A 22,921-nucleotide genomic window follows, 5' to 3' on the forward strand; every position below is an offset into this window, starting at 1 on the left:
AATGTCCTTTTCACATTAAATACCTGTAAGACAGCCTGTATTTGCAGAAAAATAGATAAACATCGTCATCATGCGCATGTACACATAATAAGATAAATGTATCTTACAAATCAAATTGAGAAAAAAAAATCTATCTCAATATTCACCAAAGTTAACCTGCACAATAAATATAATACTTCGAACAGGAATAGTCTTTAATGCTAAAATTGTCACATGATAGAAATTCAAACTTTCTTACATTTTTGTGATTTTCCATGCCGGTTAAGTTTTGAGATATTAAAGTGGCATTGCAAAAATCACAAGAACCTGCCATGCTTTAATAGCAGTGCAGGCCCCATTCCCACACAAGACGTTTAAACCGTTTTCAAAAAACTTGCTGCAACAAAATAGCAACCACTTTACCAGAGGCAGTAAATAAAAAATAAAATACAAAACGATTGCAGAACGTAAAGGTCCCAGAGCATATGAACTGATCTATCTGTCATGAAAGATCCTGAACACAATGGTTCCAGAACATATTTCATTTTGCTGTGGCAAAGTTTTTGAAATGGTTTTACAGTCTGATGGGGCGTAAGGGGCGTTTAATACAGTGAACAAGATAAAGACAAGAAAGAGAGAGATACAGTGAAACTTTCTGTAACGCTCTCACCAAAAGTGGAAATGCATTGCAGGTGCAAATATCTCCCTCGCAGACCGATGGCGGCAATTTCGAATGGCATTGGTACTTAGGCAATCATTTGGGAACAAAAAGGGTACTGAATTATCATTACAGGGATCGAGGCTATGAATACTCAATAAAATGAATTGCTCTTCCACCTTTTTTCCATTTATTATGCATTATTAATAAGGAATAAAGACACTTTTTTGAGCAGAAATTGAAGAATGGATAAAGCTGTTCAAGATCTGATTTGTTAGGGGCTTCTCTTTCACATAGAGAAGAGCCCGTCAAGAAACAGACTTCCACTTGGTGTGAATTTACGCGGATTCTAGAGCATTGATCGCTCTCCCAACAGAGGACTTCCCATTTTACCTCCTATCCGAGGGACAGGCCGCCATCGTCTACAAGGGAGAATGGTACAGTGTGTGCCAACCACTACGGTATATATTACCTTATCCCCTCCGTGCATTTTCTTTTCTAGCTCTTTCCGTTCCTTGGCCATGTCTTGATGTAGGAGCATGTTACGATCAGGAACGCTTATTCGAGTAACAGACGATCTGATGACGAAACGACAGAAGAAAAAAATGAGAGTGAGTCATTATCCATACTAAATAGATGGACGTTAGAAAATTATTTTGATCAATGAAGGAAAGTAATAAGACCCCATGTCTTTAATAGTGCCATCATAAGTGTTATAACATTTTCTCACAACTCTACTAAGTGTTTTATTGAAGTTATCTGAAGGAAATTAAGAACAGTGTTCTATGAAATAGCATCTCTTGACAAAAAAATGAGTCATGTCTAAGCCTTTGTACCTGGATGGCCACAGCCACAGTTAAAGCATTTTCACAAAGTCTTTTCTTTGTCTTACTTCGCCAATAATCATGAGACCTATTCTAATAGCAGCACCAACTTAATGAAACCACTGAAAATGCAATTACTTCTCACCATAATCAACTCTAGTTTCACTACGCTTACTAAATAATGTCTCCACCTCTCTAGAAACTTCTTAATGTCTAATCTTAGATAATGTTAATGAGGATTTCTTTAGTTTTGATTACGTATGGTACAACTATCAAGATATCATCTCAAACACATACATGTAATATAATCAACATTGACATTTGTGCTGTTATAATTGTGTAGATATACTGTATCATATAGTGGTAATAATAAAATGTGTGCATTTACACTTCGATGGAAATTTTGCATGGTATGGTTATGTTGTGCTAGATTAATTTAGATATTCTGATACAGAAAAAAGACGGATGTAATTTTTCCATGCATGGGTAACTTCAAACTTATATTTTGCCTGTATTGATTTTTCAGAGAGACGGTTATGTGTTTTATGAGTATTACATGAAATTGCAATGGAAATAAAATATCTTTATTTTTTCAGTCTCCTCAAAATCATGGTAAGTATTAATAAATAAAATTTCTCATGCTATCAGAAAATGAGTTAATATTGTATCCAATTTTTCATTGCTCCCTCTTTACAATAAGTAAATATAGACATGCATGATTGAAATAACAAAGTTATATCAACTGAAAATGTTACAGTTGTTACCTTAATACGTTGTTGGTGTTTTAAAGAATGTGTGATTTTAAATTTGGATGACATTGGTGTACAAATATGAGTATACGTATGTGTATCTTAACGCAGTGTGCTTTATTATCACAAATACTGACCCAATTACAATAAAGACTTTGAATATGACATTAATTTCCAAACTTACCATAACAAAACAGTCAAACAAGTACATTAATAAATGTTTAAGAGGTTCGTTGAAGACCGAACAAAAGAAGCTCTTAGATACTCACTCAAAGTACTTCTTCTATCTAGCAGGTATCACTACGGTAAACCAATTGATTCTTTTTTGCATATTTTGTAAAGCTGCATTTTAAGCTGTATTTTTTGTTTCTTTTTACACAGCAAACAGCAGACATACATGTTCACTTCTTCATCAAGAGAGATGCAGAAAAGGGCACTTTCATCCTCTTTACTGTGACCAATTAAAACGTAACTTCAGTACAAGTGAAACGTCATAAGAATTGGTGCAAACGTAGCGTCAGCAGAGATTGTGTGTACGTGTGAGACACATACAGAAAGCAGAGTAGCATTTATTGACCCACTACAATGTAAAGTGATATCAAGCATACACTTTGAGAAAAAAAACTAAACATCAATGTGTAAGCAATACTCTAACATTTGCTTCTCAAGCTTACTCTACCAATTATCCCTTTGATGAATGACCAACACCACAAAATTGTAATCATCACATTATCCAACTTCAAGAAGTATATAAGCAACCAAATAATCTTTGACTGCATAACATGAAGAAGGACTCAATGTTCATTTCCATTTGCAAATTCTTGCACTGTAGGTTTTTTTAATAAATTTTATAACCATTAGGCACACTGGAAATGGAGTTTTACATATTATACTGCCTTTGGTAAAGACTGCGCTTACACTGGAAGCTGGAGAAAACATTGTTTAAAATGTAAATGTATTAATGTGATGTTTGAAAAGCACCATGAAACGAGGAGAGAAAAAGCATCGCTTAATTTTCACACGCCAATGGCGGAAATAATCAGGGTGTTCATGTACTTTCTTCCAGATGATAGGCCTTTCGTTTGAAGGCCAGATATTTGAGATGAGCTGAAGAAATCAAAAGAGTTGAAGCAGAAACATGATGAAGCGCAAGGTAACTTGCTCTCACACGCATATTTGTCTTGATCATAGCTACTTGAGATAGATAGTTGTGTCACCGAAAGTTGGGCTCCTGATTGGATAGTCATTGAATGATGTTGTGCCTGTCTGTGGCAAAAATGATTAAATTGCAATTTTTAGGTTACTAGTTGACATAAATTTCCTTTGACCGTAAGCATATAAGGTTATAATATTTGCAAATTCAAATATGATTTTGGAAGTCGACTTTTATTGGAGTTGTATTGATCCATAATTTTGACTCCCTGGATGGGGAGAGGCTCCTGGAGACAGAAGACATTTAGGGCTCCACAAGTGACCTTATGAACCTGCACAGGTATGGTGTCACAACTATACCTCTCAACTAGCTACGGTTCTGTTATAAAGAAATGTTTCATTCAATATATACATCAATGATTGAAAGTTAAATCTAGTTTGAAGATATACAGAGGGGCAAGAAAAACTGAAAGCATAACTATGATCTAGCATGAATGTTGCCTCAGCGAAACCATTACCTTTGCTCTGATGATGCTCTTCATAAGAAAGACAAAATGGATGAAAACATTAAATGATCTTAAAATATAGACTCTTTAAAATTAAAAGAGAGAATGCGAGAACTATTGATAGAGTTGTATACAGGGTCAAAAACTTGTTCAAAGCTTTGTTACAATACCTCTGGATCTCTATACAGGTCGTTCACAATGTCTAAAATGTAAGACAATAAATTGTAAAGTCTTAAAATATACATGTTGTCTCACATTGGTCTTTATCTGTTCCAGCTCATGATTTTCTCTATCTGTTATTCTATCCATGTCTCTCTATCCCAACTTCCTCTCACTCACGCCCTCACTCACCCTCACTCACCCAACCTATCAACCCACCCTCCCTCACTCACCCAACCTATCAACCCACCCTCCCTCACTCACCCAACCCATCAACCCACTCTCCCTCTCTCACCCACCCTCACTCACCCAACCCATCAACCCACCCTCCCTCTCTCACCCACCTTCACTCACCCAACCCATCAACCCACCCTCCCCCTCTCACCCACCCTCACTCACCCAACCCATCAACCCACCCTCCCTCTCTCACCCACCCTCACTCACCCAACCCATCAACCCACCCTCCCTCTCTCACCCACCTTCACTCACCCAACCCATCAACCCACTCTCCCTCTCTCACCCACCCTCACTCACCCAACCCATCAACCCACCCTCCCTCTCTCACCCACCTTCACTCACCCAACCCATCAACCCACCCTCCCTCTCTCACCCACCCTCACTCACCCAACCCATCAACCCACCCTCCCCCTCTCACCCACCCTCACTCTCACTCACTCACTCACTCACCCACCTACCCTCCCTCACCCACTTACTCACTCTCACTCCAACCCACCCACCCTCACTCACTTGCTCACTCACTCACTCCCTCACCCACCAACCCTCACCCAACCTGTCAACCCACCCTCACTCACCCACCAACCCTCACCCACTCACTCTCACTCACTTCCTCACCCACCCACCCTCACTCACCCAAACTATCAACCCACCCTCCTTCACTCACCCAAACTATCAACCCCACCCTCCTTCACTCACCCAAACTATCAACCCCACCCTCCTTCACTCACCCAAACTATCAACCCACCCTCCTTCACTCACCCAAACTATCAACCCACCCTCCTTCACTCACCCAAACTATCAACCCCACCCTCCTTCACTAACCCACCCTCACCCACTCACTCACCCACCCACCCACCCTCACTCACTCACTCACCCACCGAACCCCACTCACTCACCCACCCACCCTCCCTCACTCACTGTCACTCACTCACTCACTCACCGACCAACCCACCCAACCACCCTCTCTCATTGACACACACACACACACACTCACTCCCTTTTCATATTTACCTCACCTCAATTCAAACAGATACTTTTCTAAGTTTGCTAGCTAGACTGTACATGAAAACAGTGTATTTGCACTGATCATGATTCTACAACAGCCTACAATATTATGGTAGTGCAATATTTAGTTTGGACCATCACTTTCCCAAATGCTAAATCAATGCACTACTTGAGCATATGTGTACTGCTTGGAACCAATGTAAAACACTTTTATTGTGTCGTTTTAACCTGAAAAATCTGAGAAGTTAACCAAAATGGTAATATAAGGCTTTGAAATTGAATGCATTACTAATCCATGAATACTAAGCACGTATTGGAAAAACATGAACTTCATTCTTATTATGTCCGCATGAACCACATTTAATTCCAAATAAATCAATTTGCTTAGTACTATGTTATACTGTAGCCCCGCTGGACCGTCGGCCTCTCTCTCTCTCTCTCTCTCTCTGTCTCTTGCTACATGTTAAAATCCCACTTACTCAAATCCCTCTATTCAATACACCTTATTCATATCTATGCTTCTATTTGTAGTTCATATTATGTCAGTATTTATATTATTACATTTTACATTGTTATTTTGGTGATGTTGTGCTAGCTCTCTACTGGTTAGAAGTACTATGCTTAATACCTAATGGCTGCTAGGACAACAGCACCTAGAAACATAGTATAAGGTGCGCTAACAATTCAACTTATTATCATCTTTATTGCACCTTCCCAATTCTTGATGTTGTCTATCCATCCCGCAGTATGTCTGCCAATGACCCATTTCAAAATGATTCCCTGCCTAAGGACCTACTTGCAAGCAGCATTAATGAAGCCATGAGCTAATGCGACTTTTGTCTTGCTAATTTGGAAAAGAAAATCCTCTTGGCCGAGGTTTCAGACATTCCGTATAAGACGACAATCAAATTAAATAAATGTTACCAATATACCTCTTTACCTAGCATACTACCAATGATTGCTATGAACTTAAGAAGCCTACAGGAGACCTAATTGCAATATATTATCCAATAGCTTTTGAAATCTAACAAATGCAGGATTGAGAAGCTATCAATTTTCTTTATCCCAAACACCATATGAAAGCCCAAAATACAGTTGCCAGTCCTCGACTTTTCCAAAATAGGAGAGAAGAAATTATGGAGTTTTAAATTAATGGTGGTCTTTTCCATATTCTTCTTTATCCCACAATCGAATTGTCCTAAAGAAACAAATGCCCTTGTTCAACCCAGACACCATGTTATGTATAACTACACCTAGCCGACTAGAAAGCATGTTATCAGAGCTCCAATGGGTTGGCGGCAAGACAACCCTTCTAAACTAAGCTGAGAGCGATTTTTCTTTAAATTTTTCGGTAAGATTTAAACGTGAACCTGCGAGGTTGTTCCGATTTGTCTTGGTTGGCTTGATATTTCCGTAATAGTCTAAGTGCCATCTCTATATCCTCATCGTCGGTCCTTACGGGGTGGCTGTCTCGTCGATGACTGCCACGCCTGAAATTGTTTTGTGATAGAAAAAATCGGCACAGGACCGATCAACAATGCTTCTTTCAAATGAAACTGCTAAATTCAGTTTGATACGTATATGGTGTCAGCAATAGCCTCGACTGGATAATGACGAGATCTCTTTTCTATAGGGTGGTTATCAGCATTTTTAATCAGTTTTGAAAATGTCTTTTTTTTATAAGTCACTCTTTTCCACTATTAGTGGTAGAGCTTAAAATAAATGAAATACTAATTTGGGGTGACCGGTGAATAATCACTTGGACAACTATAAGGTCGTAACTTTTGTTGATAATGGCCATTTGCACATCAAGAAACTATCGCAAATTGTAAAATTCAGTAAATGGGATATTTTTTTCTTCTTCACAAGATGACACAATCTGGACCACTGGTGAAAATTGCAAAAGTTTCTTTCTTACAAAAGTTTTCAATTTTACAAAACGAGACATGAACGAAATCTGGGCATGTTCAGTATAATTTTTTTTGCCTGATGCCACTTTTTAAGCTAGAACCCCTCTTTTTCAAGTTACAATTAAAGATTCAAATGGCAATTAACTCCATTTATCTTTGATAAGGTTACTGATGATAAAGTTAGAAAAGAGATCTCGACAGTTCCACAGTATCATTTTGTCTCCGCACTTTCAACACGCACAACTGACCCGCAAAACCCTGCATCACACCCCAAGATATCACACTGTGTCTAATAAGTACACAAGCCCATGATACATACAAAAGAAATTGTCGTTGCAAGTAGGCAAAACCAGCAAAATGGATAACAAACAATGCACGTTTATGACATTTTTTTTGTTTTTTCACACAGTGGTGTTTGATGATTTGGTGCAATCTTTTTAAACACAAATTAAATAAGCTCCTTTCAAAATGGCCATTTTTACTTTTGCATATGAATATTTTCATATAGATAATTGATGCTTGGGACATTTTGTGGGGGAAGGGCACAAAAAACAAACAAATTGCTTTACAAATGGCCATGGTGTTTTTTTACACAAATTATTTTGCATAAATATGCTGGATATTTGAAGCTTTTTTGTGCAATTTTTGACTAACAATTTCTGTCAAAAAGGCTATGGTGTCTTTCACATACAAACAATTTGGCATATGATGGAAGCCCCTATACAACCGCTTTGAACTTCAATGATTTAATGCATTGAAGGGGACAAAATTGCAGTGCTGCTGTTTGTGGTGCGTGCAAAAAGGTTTGTCATATATGGATGAGCCTCTGATTCGACAATTTCTTTTGCTGAGCTTTATGGTTCATGATAATAAGCCTGTTCGGTTGTGTTAGTGCAATGTGCATAGATGGCATAGGCGATGTTCAGGGTTTGTGATAACTTCATTTTACTAATTTCTCTTTGTTGAGAAAAATATAGTTTAATAAAGCCATGGTAACATAAAATACTTCTAAGTATGCAGATGAAGTAACAAAAATATACCACATTTTGTTCTCTTTGCATAATTTGCTAGGTTTCATTAACTTCAGGGGTTAAGGCACAAACTGCTTTTCTTGTTTCTTTTTTAAACAAATATAAGACAGAATTTCCCAAAAGCTATATAAACAAGCAATAAAATGCATCATTTTGCTTGCTTACGAACAAAAATTAGCATTTACAATTTTGTTCTTTCCAATTTGATTTAGAATATATTCTTTTGATGAACATGGAAGAAGATAGAATATAATCACCCCCAATAAGATATCTTCTGTAATTTACCCTAGACAAATAATTAATGATTAATGAAAACATTTGCATACAAATGTAAGTGCTTTTGTGGAAAAGCGACTCACAAGGATCAAAGAAACAATGGATTTCTTGACACAAAACTTTTTTTCCTTTCTTTTTTTTCTCTTTCCCTACACCTGAACACGCCTGTTGCATGAAGGCCTAATGTTAGTACCACAGGTGGCCAGAATGCACAAAATATTTATTCTTTTTTGTAAGAATAATAATAATAATAATCAAAATAAGAGAAAAAAACAAATAAAATTCATTATACATACCCGCTACCTGACGATGACAAACGGTGTCTGCAAATATAGTCATATTTACTTAAAGTAGACAACAAAGCCACTTAACCAAGATAAGACATTATTTATCAATGTCCATATAAACCATTAGTACTAAAATAAACACAAATGCAATAAATGCAAATAATGATATAATTTTGTAATGATAATCATAGATTTAACAGGAGAATATGGAATCTTTCTTCTGGAATAAAAGCATTTGCTTTCATATAAAATTTGTAAAAACAGAACAGAACTGATTATAACTTTTAGGTAATATGGGAGGGATTAGACCTTTGAAATTTATAGTTTGAAGTTATCATCCTGTTATTAATTTGGACACAGGACTCATCTAAACACCACATACATACTCCTTCTCAAAGTAAAAAGATGAAGAGGATCTAGCTCCACAATAATCCAACACCGTTTTACTGTTAAACATTAGTTGACCAAGAAATATTAATATATCACTCATCAAACTGTGCGATAGAAATAACATTAGTTTAAAATAATACATTCATGTTCTGAATATGAATTCACACATCGTTATTGATATAATAATAATAACAATAGTGGGTTTTTGTATAGCGCTTATATCTGTCATACTTGACACTCCTGGCACTCCGACAAAAACACGTACAGACTATATATGACAGATTTATTGATTCATAATAACGCTGACGACATGAATGACCCATTCATCCCTGAATTACATTCATTATTTAACGATACTGCCAAGAAGTCAAATCAAAAGTATTTATTAGCATTTCATGAGTTTCTGCCATTCAAGGTGATTTAAGTTTAGAATGTAAATTCTTATTTTAAAGATATGACCAGGATTTTATCAAATGAAAAACTTTTGCAAAGAATTTTGCATTTAGGAGCAAACCATGGGATAGTTTATCTTTATATTTGAGTTTTTGACTTATGAAAATCATTCAAAGGCTAAGAAAATAATGGGCATTTAATGGAAGGGTGGATTTCAACGCTTGATAAGAGGGTTGGACTTTGCATAACACTTTTCCAATTTCTTTCATTTTTGCAGAGTTCTTTTTTTGTATTTTTGCAGAGATCTTTTTTTGTACTTTAACAAAGAAGTTGTGTTATTTCGAAATATCCATAGCAATCATGAGAATGATTTTGCAAGATTCCGGATGAATTGTGATTTGAATTACTCTCTAATAACATCCTAGTGTTCTCGTCTTACAAACCAGCTTCCTTTGGACATGTAAAGTAATGTTTATTCTGATGACTGTTATCATTTCAGTCTTACTGACTCCAATTTTGCTGTATCCTGCTCTTTTTGTAGACTAACTTCCATGGGGATTACCAAGATATACTTTAATAGTTTCTCTTTCAACTATCACTTGCTATATGAAACTTTTATGAATCTTGCAATACGTTATATCTCTCTTGCACGCCGGTCATCAAAATCATATTTCCTTTCAAAATGAATCATCACCAACAAGCGGTATACAAGTAATATACAACAACAATCATTAGTGAAAATATACAAGGGGAATCCCCTCAGTCCATTACAATGCAACAATATATACCGGTACTGCATTTTTAATGTCCAATGAAATAGGGACTTTTTAAAACTAATGGGCATTTTACATCTGCATGTGGATAAAAGAAATGGTTTTAAAAACTCACTCATTTTATATGTTCCTCACAGTATTTGATATTATTAAAAGAACTCTTTTCCCCATGAGATAATACAACTGTGCCCTGTGGATTTGCATTCTATTCCTATGAAGGTCTGAATAAGTTACTTGAATCATGGAGTTAATATTAAATCTACATGCCTAAATGAGCAGAGAAATCACTCTAAAGTCTAATATGATCAAGACACGGTCATGTAACACTTATCTCAGTAATCAAAACAACTTAGTCGTGATCATGGACTTAGTTTCAGGGAAAAAAGTTGATTATTACAGGGATAATTCTACTACATGACGGAACTTGATGTAGGAGTTTGTAATGATGATCGGAAGAGTTCTAGCAGCTCTAAGGTTGAAAATTCTGAAATTGGATTCCACGCCTCACACATTATTCAATGACATCAATTTGTTGTTGGTTTAGAGAAGTAACATACATGTATATGCATAAAGACGTAACTAAGGCAGGTGCGTTGTTTAAAAAAAAACAGTGATGAATTTGTTAAATGGATGTAAGGAGCTTCTCCCTTTAGCGGTCCTTTTTGGTATAAGGACCTCTATGATCTGGACAGTTCTACAAGTAATTGTATAAATGCAAAGTGAAACTTGATGAGAGTGTGTTCACATTACGGTCGAGCTGGCCCTTTCACATATGAACAGGATCACAGACTTACAATAATACATCATGTTTATCTGGTCCGAATGACCCTTTAAAACCAATGCTGAGATGGTGGTGTCTGCAGAGCTGCGAGGAGGGTGCCTTCAGGGGGAATCCCCCACTTGGGAAAACTCCCACTGCTGGAGGATGCACTTTGGGGTAAGGGGGAGGGGGGATAAGAAAGCATGTTATTGCACAAGATTAAAGTTAAGCCGCACAGAATGCAGAAGTGGGAACTCACCTTCGTTTCAGTGGTGGAGGTATCTTTGTATCGATCCTGGGAGCGGTTGGCTCGTCCTTCTTCATCTGAAAGCAAAGAGGACACATGCAAAACGATAACTCAACATTAAAACAGGCGCCACGACGACGACCACCACGTGCACGTGTAGTACAAACAGTCACATGACCACACATACAGGAAGGCCTGCGCGAATCAAGGCCACCGCAGAGGGATGGAGAAACATCTCCACTTTATCTTGACACATGAACACAACATGATGTTCCTTCGAGACTTGCTACACTACAATGGTGTCACTCCAGGGCCCCGTCTTATTAAGAGTTGCGATTGATCCGAATCAGTTGCAAGTCCGCCAATCAATTGTAAGTGTACAGACCCCTATCTCTAATTGTACATACATGTAGTTGCGATTGATATCAATCGCAAATAAGTTGTGATTAATCGCAACTGTTGATAAGACGGGGCCCAGATCAACACTGCATTTCACCCAATATCATAAAACTGGCATTCAAGTTCGAGAAAACTGGCCTTTACAAATATCAGGTGCATCCTCATTCGCCAAGATTGAATACATTACATTACTCATTTAAACTACTTTTGATGGTCATTTAGATATTTACACTTAATACAACATACGGTATGATTACCAGTAACTTTTACTTATAATTTCCATCCAGAATCAGTCTAGAAATTCTTGGTTGTCCTTGGTTGTCCAATATATTAACACAGATCACAACGTCAAATTTGATTTGAAACACTGAATTTATATGAAGATTTGCAAATTTCAAAAAATGAAAATGTTTTGGACCTTCATACAGGCCTATAGCGTACTCATTCACACCCAGGCACACATGAACACATTTAGTACATATAATACAGTGTTAATATACACACAATATATATACACCCCTGTTTACAAATGGAGAAAGAAATCACTAGAATATAGATTCCATTAAAAAATCTTGCAGCATTTCCATTTTGGCATATTAAAATCATAACTGTTAACAACCAATTAAAATTAAAGAATATTGTAAGTTAAGACATTATCTAGGTAGTGATTTAACATAGAAATAGAACTGCAGTTGCTGATAATAAAAAAAAAATTAATCCATGCCTAACTATTGACTTCCATGTATGGTTTTGCTGAGACGAAGGTTCTGATATCATTTCTATTTCACCATTTTTCAATTCCGTTTTCTTCCCTTTTGCCGGTGAAAGTTGTCAATTTAATTATAGTTGTTCTATCAAATGTTGTGAATGAAACCTGACTTTCAGGCAACACAGATTTTAAGTCACATGAAAGTCATCAATGTTCTGATCCTTTTAATGAATTTGCACTTAGTACTTAAAAGAAAATTTGAAGACTTTTAATACCTCTTTCAAAAAGTGTATAGGTATATATAATGTATATCTATATATCGCTTGTATCTCATAAAATTTCCCTACTCCCGTGTAAAGACGGAAGAAACACTGAAATGCCTCCTATGAGAGGTACACCACTGTTTATACATTGAACCCAATATGAGTTCCCCAGAGATCACATCACAACTGCAGAAGTCGGTGCATGTTAAGACAAGGAGGCACTACAGTGTACCTTCCACAATCAAAGACTTTTAGTAAAGCCGACTCCCCCATCGAAAAAAAAAATTCAATGACTGTTTACACTTAGGGTTATGAGACATGGATTTCAGATCACTTCTTTGTATGAGGGATCAAGTAGCCCCCTTTCACACACATAAAGTTTCCACTATTCTACGTTTGCCAACGTTATGGGTTAGCAGTTTGAACGCAGTGGTCAGTTGCCTGTGTCAGCAGGGCAGTCATACTTACCAACACAAACACAACACATAGATTGATTTTACATTTCCGCCACAATGCTGAAGCTTTAAAATTACTCAAATCCATCCCCATTTCTTCTTTTTTTTTTTTTTCTTCTTGTCATGTTATCCCACAAAAAGACACATTCCCAAAACGTTACACAAGAATTACAGACAAATCTTTGTGTAGGTATTTAATTACTCCCAATTGATACCGTTCCAAGAATAATCCTGTAGTAGTCCAAAATCGTCCAAACCTTTTGATGTTGATTTCAATTCGACTCTATACAAAATTGATGCTCACGTGAACATATATACACCAGACATGTTTACAAGAGTTTCGATACAAACATGTCAAACGCTGAAAAGATACATTTAACAGTCTGTGCTCCAAACCAGAAAAATGGTTTGAAAAAGGTAGAAAAAAGAAACATGAGAAACATTCAAAATGAAAACATGAAGGACATTTCCAGATGACACTTGAACAAGAGATATGAAAACGTGACAAAATGGAGAAGATTTTTCATTAGAAATGTTCAAGGTGATTTGAAGATGCAGTGCTTCTTGCCCCATATGTTACTAACCAGCCAAACAAATGGGCGGGCTAAACATGAATACTTCAAGCAAATCCAGTCTTTCTTTCAATAAAAACATGACTGTGCTATGCACTACAAATGACCAAACAAAAAGAATTAAAAGAAGGAGAGAGAGGGGGACAGGGAGAGGGGGCATAAGGGGGCAGGGACTACAAACATGAGGGGGAGAAGCGCAAAATCAAAATTAAAGAACAAGGTCTTGTTATGAAGAAAGAGTGCAAACTGTTCTGTGAAAATCACAAAGAAACTGCAAAGTGTCTTATTCATGCAAAGTTCAACTAAGGCTAAGTGCAGAAAAGAACATTGTCAGGTATCAAAATGTACAAATCAATATGAAGGTATCTTTGACAAAATTACAAGTTAAGTTTCACAATAGCCTATTTCCACCTTCTTTCAAAGGCACATACATGTAAATGTTAATCATAGAATAAACAATGCTCAATAGATAATGAAAAGAAAAAGAATATACATGAATATAAATTCTCATATCGATTCAAATGAATACAAAATCACTTTCTGCAGTTTGGGATAAAGCCAAATTCTTAGAATTTTAACTGGTCAAATCTGATAGCCATAATCAAGACCAATCTCTATTTCACCCATAGATCATTTATTCATTTTCGGAATTACCTCTGCAATGCAATACCACATTCTAACCGGTCAAATCTGATTCCTAGTCACTTGCACCCTATTTTACTATTTCGGGTCACATGAGAGACATTTGGATTCTAACTGGTCGAATCTGATAGCCGTAATCGAGACCAACCTCTAGATCATTTATTCATTTTCTAAATTTCCTCTAAGATACAGTATCACATTCTAACTGGTCAAATCTGATAGCCTCAATCGAGACCAGTCTCTATTTCATTCTTTAGGTCATTTGTTCATTTTCTAAATTTCATCTGCGATACAATACCAAAGATCCCAAAATGATAATTCCCTTGCAAATGTACAAACAATTTATTTTTTGTTGGTGAAATCAACCCCTAGTGACTTACACCCTCCTTTATGATTCCGGGTCACAAAAGACACATGTAGGTCTACCCAGGACAGCTGATTAGTATGGTCCTAGGTATCAAGTCTTGGGTTCAGACCCTTTTCTTTTTCCTTTTGATATTCAAATTTCCCCCAAAACTCTGTCTATACTTCATTCATGAATTCATCAATACTGCAGAAATGTTGAAAATTCGCCCCTCAAAAAGTGCATTTCTCTGTGAATAATACACATCTTCGAAATAGTATTTTTCTTAGTTCCTTTGGGTGATAAATAGCCTGAAAGACAAGACTAGATGAAGATACAGGAATGTCCATGTATACAAGGGTCTGATGGAGGATCTACAGTTGTTGGATTGGAATGTACATTGTATACATGTCTCATTACATAGGTTCTTCTTCTTAGTTTTCAAATTCAGACCCATCTTAAAAACTATACTCTGGTCTAAACTAACCAATCTTTTCACAATTAAATCAATTTCATTACTATTTTTTAAAACACAGTTTCATTCTACCATTAAGACAGTCAATACAGCAGAACAATTAAAATTTGTATGAAAGAAATCCCCTCCCAACCTTCATGAGAACAGAAAAATTTCCTGTAGCTTACAGTCCCCATAAAAGTATTATGAATTTCTCCAATAATGATTCATACATTGGTGTAAGAATAGTTTAAATTATACAAACCTCTATCATTAAACTCCTAACTTTTCATGAGACTAATACCATTTGCTAAATGAAAGTTTGTTGCATTAAACCTATTTGCATCATTATGTACTTTAAAAAATCCTCTCATTATCTAAAGCGGAAAGACATATTTGTTACTTTCAGTATGAACAAATTTGAGAGCTTTTTTTTAAATTTCAATATTACGACAACGTCTATTCTTTATTTTGTTAACTACCGAGAAAAAATTCACTAGTTGGTCTTGGACAAAAGCTAGAGTGACTCCTGTGGTATGGCTGCCAATTTGCAGATGAGTCAGGGATCGAGGAGAGATAATCTATCATGTGTTTTCTGAGTTTGTATAAGTGACAATGGAATGTTGCACAGAGAGAGAGGCTCGTTCGTCTCTCTGCATTTCTGGGCTGTAGCTTCTTCCCTTCATATCTTTCCATGCAGGTCGACATTTTGAAATCATTTCATATCTTGATTCAAAGAAAATAAGATTGCTTCCAAAAGTCTTATCTTGTGATGTTTAAAATACACTGGTGTACTATTAATGTACACCGGTGATAAGATTGTACAACCAGAATATAATGCCTTTTGTTGATAATCATGCAACAAAAAAAATCTAAATGGCTGCCAGAATTCCCAAGTATAGCATTGTTATCATCATCATATTCTTACTAAATTTAACAATGATATTCTTATTAAATGTATTTATGAAAATTCACATCCCTAAATTGATGCCATTATTCACAATTAGGGCAGTAATATCATCGCCACCATTATATGAAACAAAATCGCTACATCCCTCCCCCACCCCCCTCCCCCTGTACCTCGCAAGTGTATTTACATATAATAGAGGTTATTTTCGCGATAATACAATACGTGGAGTCTAATTTCTCGAGAATAAGCAGAGTGTAAACAGGGCCCTCGTTGGAAGACAGCAATTCCTTGAAATAGCCTGGTAATAGCTGGTGCAATTAATGAACCATCGCTCTGGTGACATATGTCTATGTTAACATTCATCTTCTATTTATCTGTTGACAGATTTCAGTGAGAGGATGACCAGAGTCTGACCCCTATCCCCCCCCCCCCCTCCTCCCCAAAGAAAAAAAAGAGAGAAATGCTTGGTGCAATCCTAGCTCCTACTTTCCAAGAATTGACTGATCGAGTTATGTACACTGTAGTAGAGTCATGGTTCTTGGAAGACAAGATAAAGTTACGGTACAGGGAACCAGAATGAAGGAGCTCTTTCACTGAAGCTCTTTCTCAAAACTTGATTTTAAATCCAATTACATTAGTCACATCACGGAGGTTACACTAGATGTAGATTGCCTTCTTATTAAAAGGATATGCTCTTAATACCAACAATGTGCGCCGAAAAATGAAGAATATTTGACTAAATAGAAACTATGCTATTGCTTCCTCAGTTTCGTTTCCATTTTTCCCCCTAATCTGATAAATGCAAAATATGTCAATCTATTGTTACTTTTGTTAACATAGGAAACGTTGCCCATTCATAGCCTAAATTTCTGAGTGTGAACTTCGACATAGCTCTTTCCAATACAAGTACGAAATATAAACATGATCTACATACATGTACTTTGCACACCTATTATAGTAGAATTATTAACCAGTGCACATTTATAATCTTTAAAACATTTTCTTTTTTCCTTCACTGTAAGATAGAGTTCAACTATATGAAGAACAAAAGCAATAAACATTCTTTTGCTTGTTAAAGGTCAGGACGATGTTACCACCACTGCAGTATTCTATTACCACCAAAAACATTAAAATGACACAATTTAACTTCAACGCAAAAATAATTGAAATTTCATACCTTCACCACAAGTACCTGTGTAAAGGTTAAATATTCGGGCAGTTTGTCCAAAAATAATCTGAATTTGCTTGAATTTTAGAACTTTATTTATATTCAGACATTCTTTCGCTCGTTGTAACAGTTGCAAATATATCGCACTTCAAAACATAGTTTCTACATTTAACTTTATTTAGACAAATGATACATTTACCTCAGAAATCATTAATGATGAAAAAGACATTGACGTTGTTTGTCCAAATACATCCAAATCTTGATTACCATTGTGTGCAAATATCAATTCAATTCCAACATTCTTTGATATGTCTCTGTTTGTTGTTTTTACTTACTGATGCTTGTTTCTTTTTGAGTTCCTCGAGCCATTTGAGAATTTCTTCGTCTGCTAAATCGAATGCTGTGTGATTCTGGTTGGAGACGGGTGAAAGAAGACCATATAATAATTCAATGTTGGTGAAGAAACAAAATAGCATTTTCCATTTCAAAATTTACTTTCTAAATCAAAACAAAATGTTTGAGCATTTCCCCATGCTCTATATTGAATGTGTGATTCTTATATATGACAGAAATTAAATTCAATACAGGTGTTTCAATGGGTTTGCAGCAAACTTTTCTTATGACGGTTTCATAAAACACTGCCCAGAATGCAGCAAATGCAAATTCAATTGTGAGATACACACACGTATTAAAAGTAAACATGTTTGTATTAATTCATAGATGCATACCAGTAAATGATGATTGGCAATTTTAACAGGAACTTTTAGACCTTACCCTTTCCTGTGTAGTTAATCCTAGTGTATCATCGGTCCCATGTGTCTAGATTTTTGTTGACAGTTTTGGTTAACCAAAACACACCCTGTGCTTAACCACTGTTACATAATAAACCAAACGTTAACCATGACAACAAACCAGCCATCAAAACGGCGGTATCTTTAGAGTTCTGACATATGCTCCGGTGACAACTGCTTCAGGAACACATGCTCCTGTAATGGATTTTTCTTTTCTTTTCCAGGCTGCGAAGAAAGCATGTGTATGCTTGCAAGTCAGTAACCATGGGACCATCGGCTTTAAGTCCTCTCCGAGGGACTTGGTAATAAAGATAAAATGCCTTACCAAAGGGCACTAGCGTATCGACTTCGCTTCAAACCTGGAACCTCATGGTTCCTACAAGAATACTGCTCTACCACTGAGACGTCGCGCCTCCTTTTGTCAAAAGTATAGGGCTAGGGTCAGGGTTGCAGTTGGGTTTTAGATTAAATTTAGGGTTAGGGTAAAGCTACGGTCACAAAGGTTCTTACGAACGTTAATTTTGTACGAATCTCCGTTTTTCCATTGTCTGAAAATCGTTCGTATGGCGTTCGTAGCAGTTCGTAATGGCATTTGTGACCGAGGCTTTACTCATAGCGTAGGGCTAGGGTTAAAGTTAAGAATCTGCTTAGTGTAGAAAATTGTCGCAGGAGCATGTGTCAACCAACCTATACCTTTCCGTCCAACTTTTCCTTTGTCCAAAGGGCTATCCTTATGAAATCCTTGACACCACTTACTTCTTGAAGGTGGGCCTCAAACTTACTAATTTGTTTTTTGTGTCCATATCGCACATGGCTTTTACTAAAACTTCACAGGCGTCTTTATGACCCCAATGCGACGACGCGTGGAGAGGCGTCCATCCGTCGTTATCTTTTGCGTTCACGTCCACCCCGGCCTGTATAAGAAGTCTGCAGAGAAGAAAGGAACAGAGAGAGATGTAGAAATTAATCAAAATTATTCAGAATGATAATTCTATTTTACTAATAATAATAATATGTCCTAATGCTAAATATATTACTCATTGCCGATGTAGTATCGAAAATAATATCGCTAGTGATTTTCGTTTGTTTTCGTTTGTCTCGCAAAGTGGTCGAACCAGCGGCCTGCTGATTGGTCGAGCACCGTGTGCGTCAGACAATAGGTCTTGTGCGTTATTATTCCAATTATTGACCGCTGCGCCGGTCCTCTTGTAGAGTATAAAACACGCTTGCTTACATTAGTTTTTATCACCTGACGAAGTGTTGCAGAGGCGCACGAAACGTCGTGATCTTTTAGATCCCTTATTGACCACATTGCGAGACAAACGAATATCACTAGCGATATTATTTTCGATATGTCTTTTTTACACAGGGTAGCCTCATCAGTATTCATACTGTTCTCCCTGAGGGCCCTGCAGTCATATCATTACCCAGGCTTTGGCTAAGCAACCATGAAAAGGTCCTCAAGCATTCAAGGAATTTCTTTCAACCGGGTACCCATTTACATCACCTGGGTGTAGTGTGGCAAATGCAGAATAATGACTTGCCAAAGGACATTAGTTCCGCGGCGGGACTAGTACTAGGAACCGTGCGATCCACAGTCCAGTGACGTATTTTCTAGACCACAACACCTCTACATGCTTGGATCAAGCGTTTATATTTCTCTTCAGTAGTATTCAGTATGGACATGCAAGACGTTGATCGAAAGCCAGCAGAATCTGAGAAACATTCTTTTCAAATGTTGTAAATTTGAAGAAAATGGTCATTAGTCTATAAACCCTTTATAAATATAATTCCTTTCTTAAAATGGTTAGGATAAAGCAAACGCCCTTGTGCAAGGGCAAGTCTGAGACTACAAAGTGAGGATTACTTAAAACAAAACAAGTTTTCCTGACCAAGTAGGCTGAACTTTTACTTGCATTGCCAGGAATTTGAGAAGGATATGTGTCTTTGAAAATACATTACATTCTTAAATTGGCAACACGTTTATAAGTAGATAACCACGCAATATAAAGTGAAATTATTTTTTTATTTTTCAGACAGTTTCTGTCCATTTATAATCTTTTAAAAATATGATATTTGGTTGATTAGAAAAGTGAAGCAATAAACAGAAATATAAGTGTTGCCAATTTGAGATGACACACTAATCAAACAGCCTTGCTCGTAGACTGTCATAGGGACACCCATGTGCGGGGGAGGGGGGTCAGGGGTCGGAGTCTTCACGGGATGACGTCAGAAGGACCACAAGGTGGAGATTACTTAGCACTTAGTCAAAGTTTTCTTGTTTTGTTTTTCCAGCATCCCCAGGCCCCCTGCCCTATCAACAGAGATGACAGAAAGGCCGACTGCTGGAAGATCTCCCCGATCTAGCCGTCTGATCAAGGGAATGCACTGTAAAGGTTTATAGCCATTTAGTCTACAAGTCATTCGTCTACTTCCCGATTGGTCTATTCCCATGTGGTCTTCACCCAGCAGTCTTCTATCCACATGGACTGATAATCATTTGATGATTATTATTCATGATTAAATGATTACTAGACCAAATGGATAGTCGACAAAATGGGCATTGGGCAAACTGGAGATTAGACTGGTAATTAGACCAAATGAGTGATAGACCAAATGGGTTGTAGACTTATTGGATACTAGACCGAATGAATATTAGCCTACATGGTCATTAGACCAAATGATAAGTAGACAAAATAATTTGTACACTACCGGTATGTGGATGGTAGACTGGTTGGGTGTGGACCATATGGGAATAGACCAATTGGTTGTAGATCAAACAGCAATTACCAAATGGGAATTAGACCAAATGACTATTAGCCTAAATGGCCATTAGACCAAATGATAAGTAGACGAAATAATGTTTAGACTATGTGGATGGTAGACTGGCTGGGTGTGGACCATATGGGGAATAGACTAATTGGTTAGTAGACAAACTGGTTGTAGGCTAAAAAGCAATTCACCCTCTACATGCTATGTACTGATGGTGGCAATGCACTTCTCCAACCCGCCAAGAATAACTTTTATCATTGTTTGAGTTCAATTTGTCATTTTCAAACTGACAATGTTGCCAATTATGTTTTCTTCCACATTTAATGTTCTTATGAGCAAAAATATCAACAATTTTTAAGTTTTCAAGGAACACATTTCCTAGTCCTTTCAGAAATATTTGCACTTTTAGCAGTACCACTTGTCCCACCCATTTGAGGATAATATTTTCCCCAGGGGATGGACGGAGTTTTCATCTTTAAATTGGCAATGTTGCTGACGTTTTTCTCCAATTTCTATTTTTCAATTCATAGAATCAAATACACCTAGTGCCGAATCGCTTTGAACATCCGTCATGGATACCGTTTCGTCTAACAGTCAAATGCATTGTCTTTAGCATAGTGGTGTGTTGACATTTTTCTATACACAATTTCTTTGAACAAAATACAATGAAAATTATGAGAATCATTTCAAATACATCATCTAAAACATTACCCAATACCTTTTCCAGCGAGCCAATTTGCAAGGGAAACAATAAATCTTCTGCGTTTTTATTAACCAACGAATCCGTCATATATATTACTATAAGGATTCGTCGGTTCATAATAAGGACAACATGTTCGTTGGCGGTATTATGAACCTGTTTATATTCGTCGGTTGGTTAAAACGCTGACGAATTGATACAATTGACTTAAGTCCAAGTTTTGCCAATTTTAAGATTTTGAGGCTTGGTTTCCTTTACGAGTGCAAGATAAAAAAAATTCTTCAATTTTGTAGTTTTGACTACTAATCATCTTGATAATAATCACAATAAATACTTACTCCATAACTTTGATATATCCCTTAGCTGAAGCGACATGGAGGGAGGTGGCACCTGTTTTTGGATGCCGCCTATCCGTGACTTTTTTGCTGTTGACCCATTGTTTGGCGTCTTCTAGCATCTTGTCATGCTCCTCCGTTCTTGCCTGATCTACGTCTAAATCTAAAGGAGTAGGAAAAGAAGAACAGAAAAATACAACATCTTGCATTAAAATGAAAAATTGACTAATCATTTTCATGACAAAATAATAATAATAATAATATAGCGCTTAATACATCAACGATGTGTCTAAGAGCTTTACAGTTATATTATTACCCCGGTCATCATATTCAGGCTTACCCGCACACAATGTATGCACTTTATCCACTCCCTTGGGAGCATTCCAGCCAGGCGTCATTTTTACAAGCCCACACTTGCTCATCTAACCACATTAGCTTTCGCATCCTACCGGGTACCCATTTAACACCTGGGTGGAGAGTGGCAAATGTAGATTAAAGTTTTGCCGAAGGACATTAATGCCACGGCAGGACTCAAAACCTGTACCCTGTGATTTGCAGTCGGTTGACTTATCCACTAGACCACAACACCTCTAAAGGATGTTGATGCAGAGATGTAATTAGGCAATGTTTTAGGTTAAAAGGTCCTCTTTTGGTTCTAAAGGGAGATTTGGAACAGCTCTAGAAAGTCTCATTTCGGTTGGCACATTCGATCTTAGACAGGTTTTTTGATGGACCAGAATTCCATCATTGATAGTAACATCTTGTGTACTTGGACAAGACACTCTCCTCTCTCTTGTTGCTGCCAGCTCTGGGATATAGACCAGTAACCAACAATGTAAATATAGAGAATGATCTCTTTGGGTTTTTAAGGGGAGTTGGGTATGAACAAGGTAACTATTTGACGTAGACAATCCCTCTTTTGGTTCATAAGAGGGAATTTTGTACAGTTCTTGTGACATGTACTTTTTATCATTTTTGAGTGGCACCGTGGATTTCAATAGAGCTTTCAGAAAAATAGACACACAAGTGAATTATTGGTGGTAATGTCTTGTGACTTTTGGAGATGCACTTT

General features: G+C 36.9%; 1 protein-coding gene across 4 annotated transcripts in view; it reads right to left on the reverse strand.

Annotated features, from left to right (window-relative positions):
* LOC591869 (protein phosphatase 1 regulatory subunit 12A) overlaps nucleotides 1–22,921 on the reverse strand; it is a 124,241-nt gene that overhangs the window by 75,056 nt on the left and 26,264 nt on the right. For 3 of the 4 annotated variants that reach the window (XM_030987817.1, XM_030987820.1, XM_030987819.1), the window contains exons 4-9: nucleotides 21,853–22,012; nucleotides 18,825–18,969; nucleotides 17,587–17,661; nucleotides 11,349–11,413; nucleotides 8,783–8,809; nucleotides 1,110–1,215 (exon numbers count right to left, since the gene is read on the reverse strand). In XM_030987817.1, coding sequence (XP_030843677.1) covers nucleotides 1,110–1,215; nucleotides 8,783–8,809; nucleotides 11,349–11,413; nucleotides 17,587–17,661; nucleotides 18,825–18,969; nucleotides 21,853–22,012 — 578 coding nt within the window. The remainder of the gene's footprint in view (nucleotides 1–1,109; nucleotides 1,216–8,782; nucleotides 8,810–11,348; nucleotides 11,414–17,586; nucleotides 17,662–18,824; nucleotides 18,970–21,852; nucleotides 22,013–22,921) is intronic. The other variant, XM_030987818.1, reaches the window with a different exon arrangement.

This window comes from Strongylocentrotus purpuratus, unplaced genomic scaffold (assembly GCF_000002235.5).
Source record: "Strongylocentrotus purpuratus isolate Spur 01 unplaced genomic scaffold, Spur_5.0 spur5_scaffold_17, whole genome shotgun sequence".
In the NCBI taxonomy this organism is placed as follows: Eukaryota; Metazoa; Echinodermata; class Echinoidea; order Camarodonta; family Strongylocentrotidae; genus Strongylocentrotus; species Strongylocentrotus purpuratus.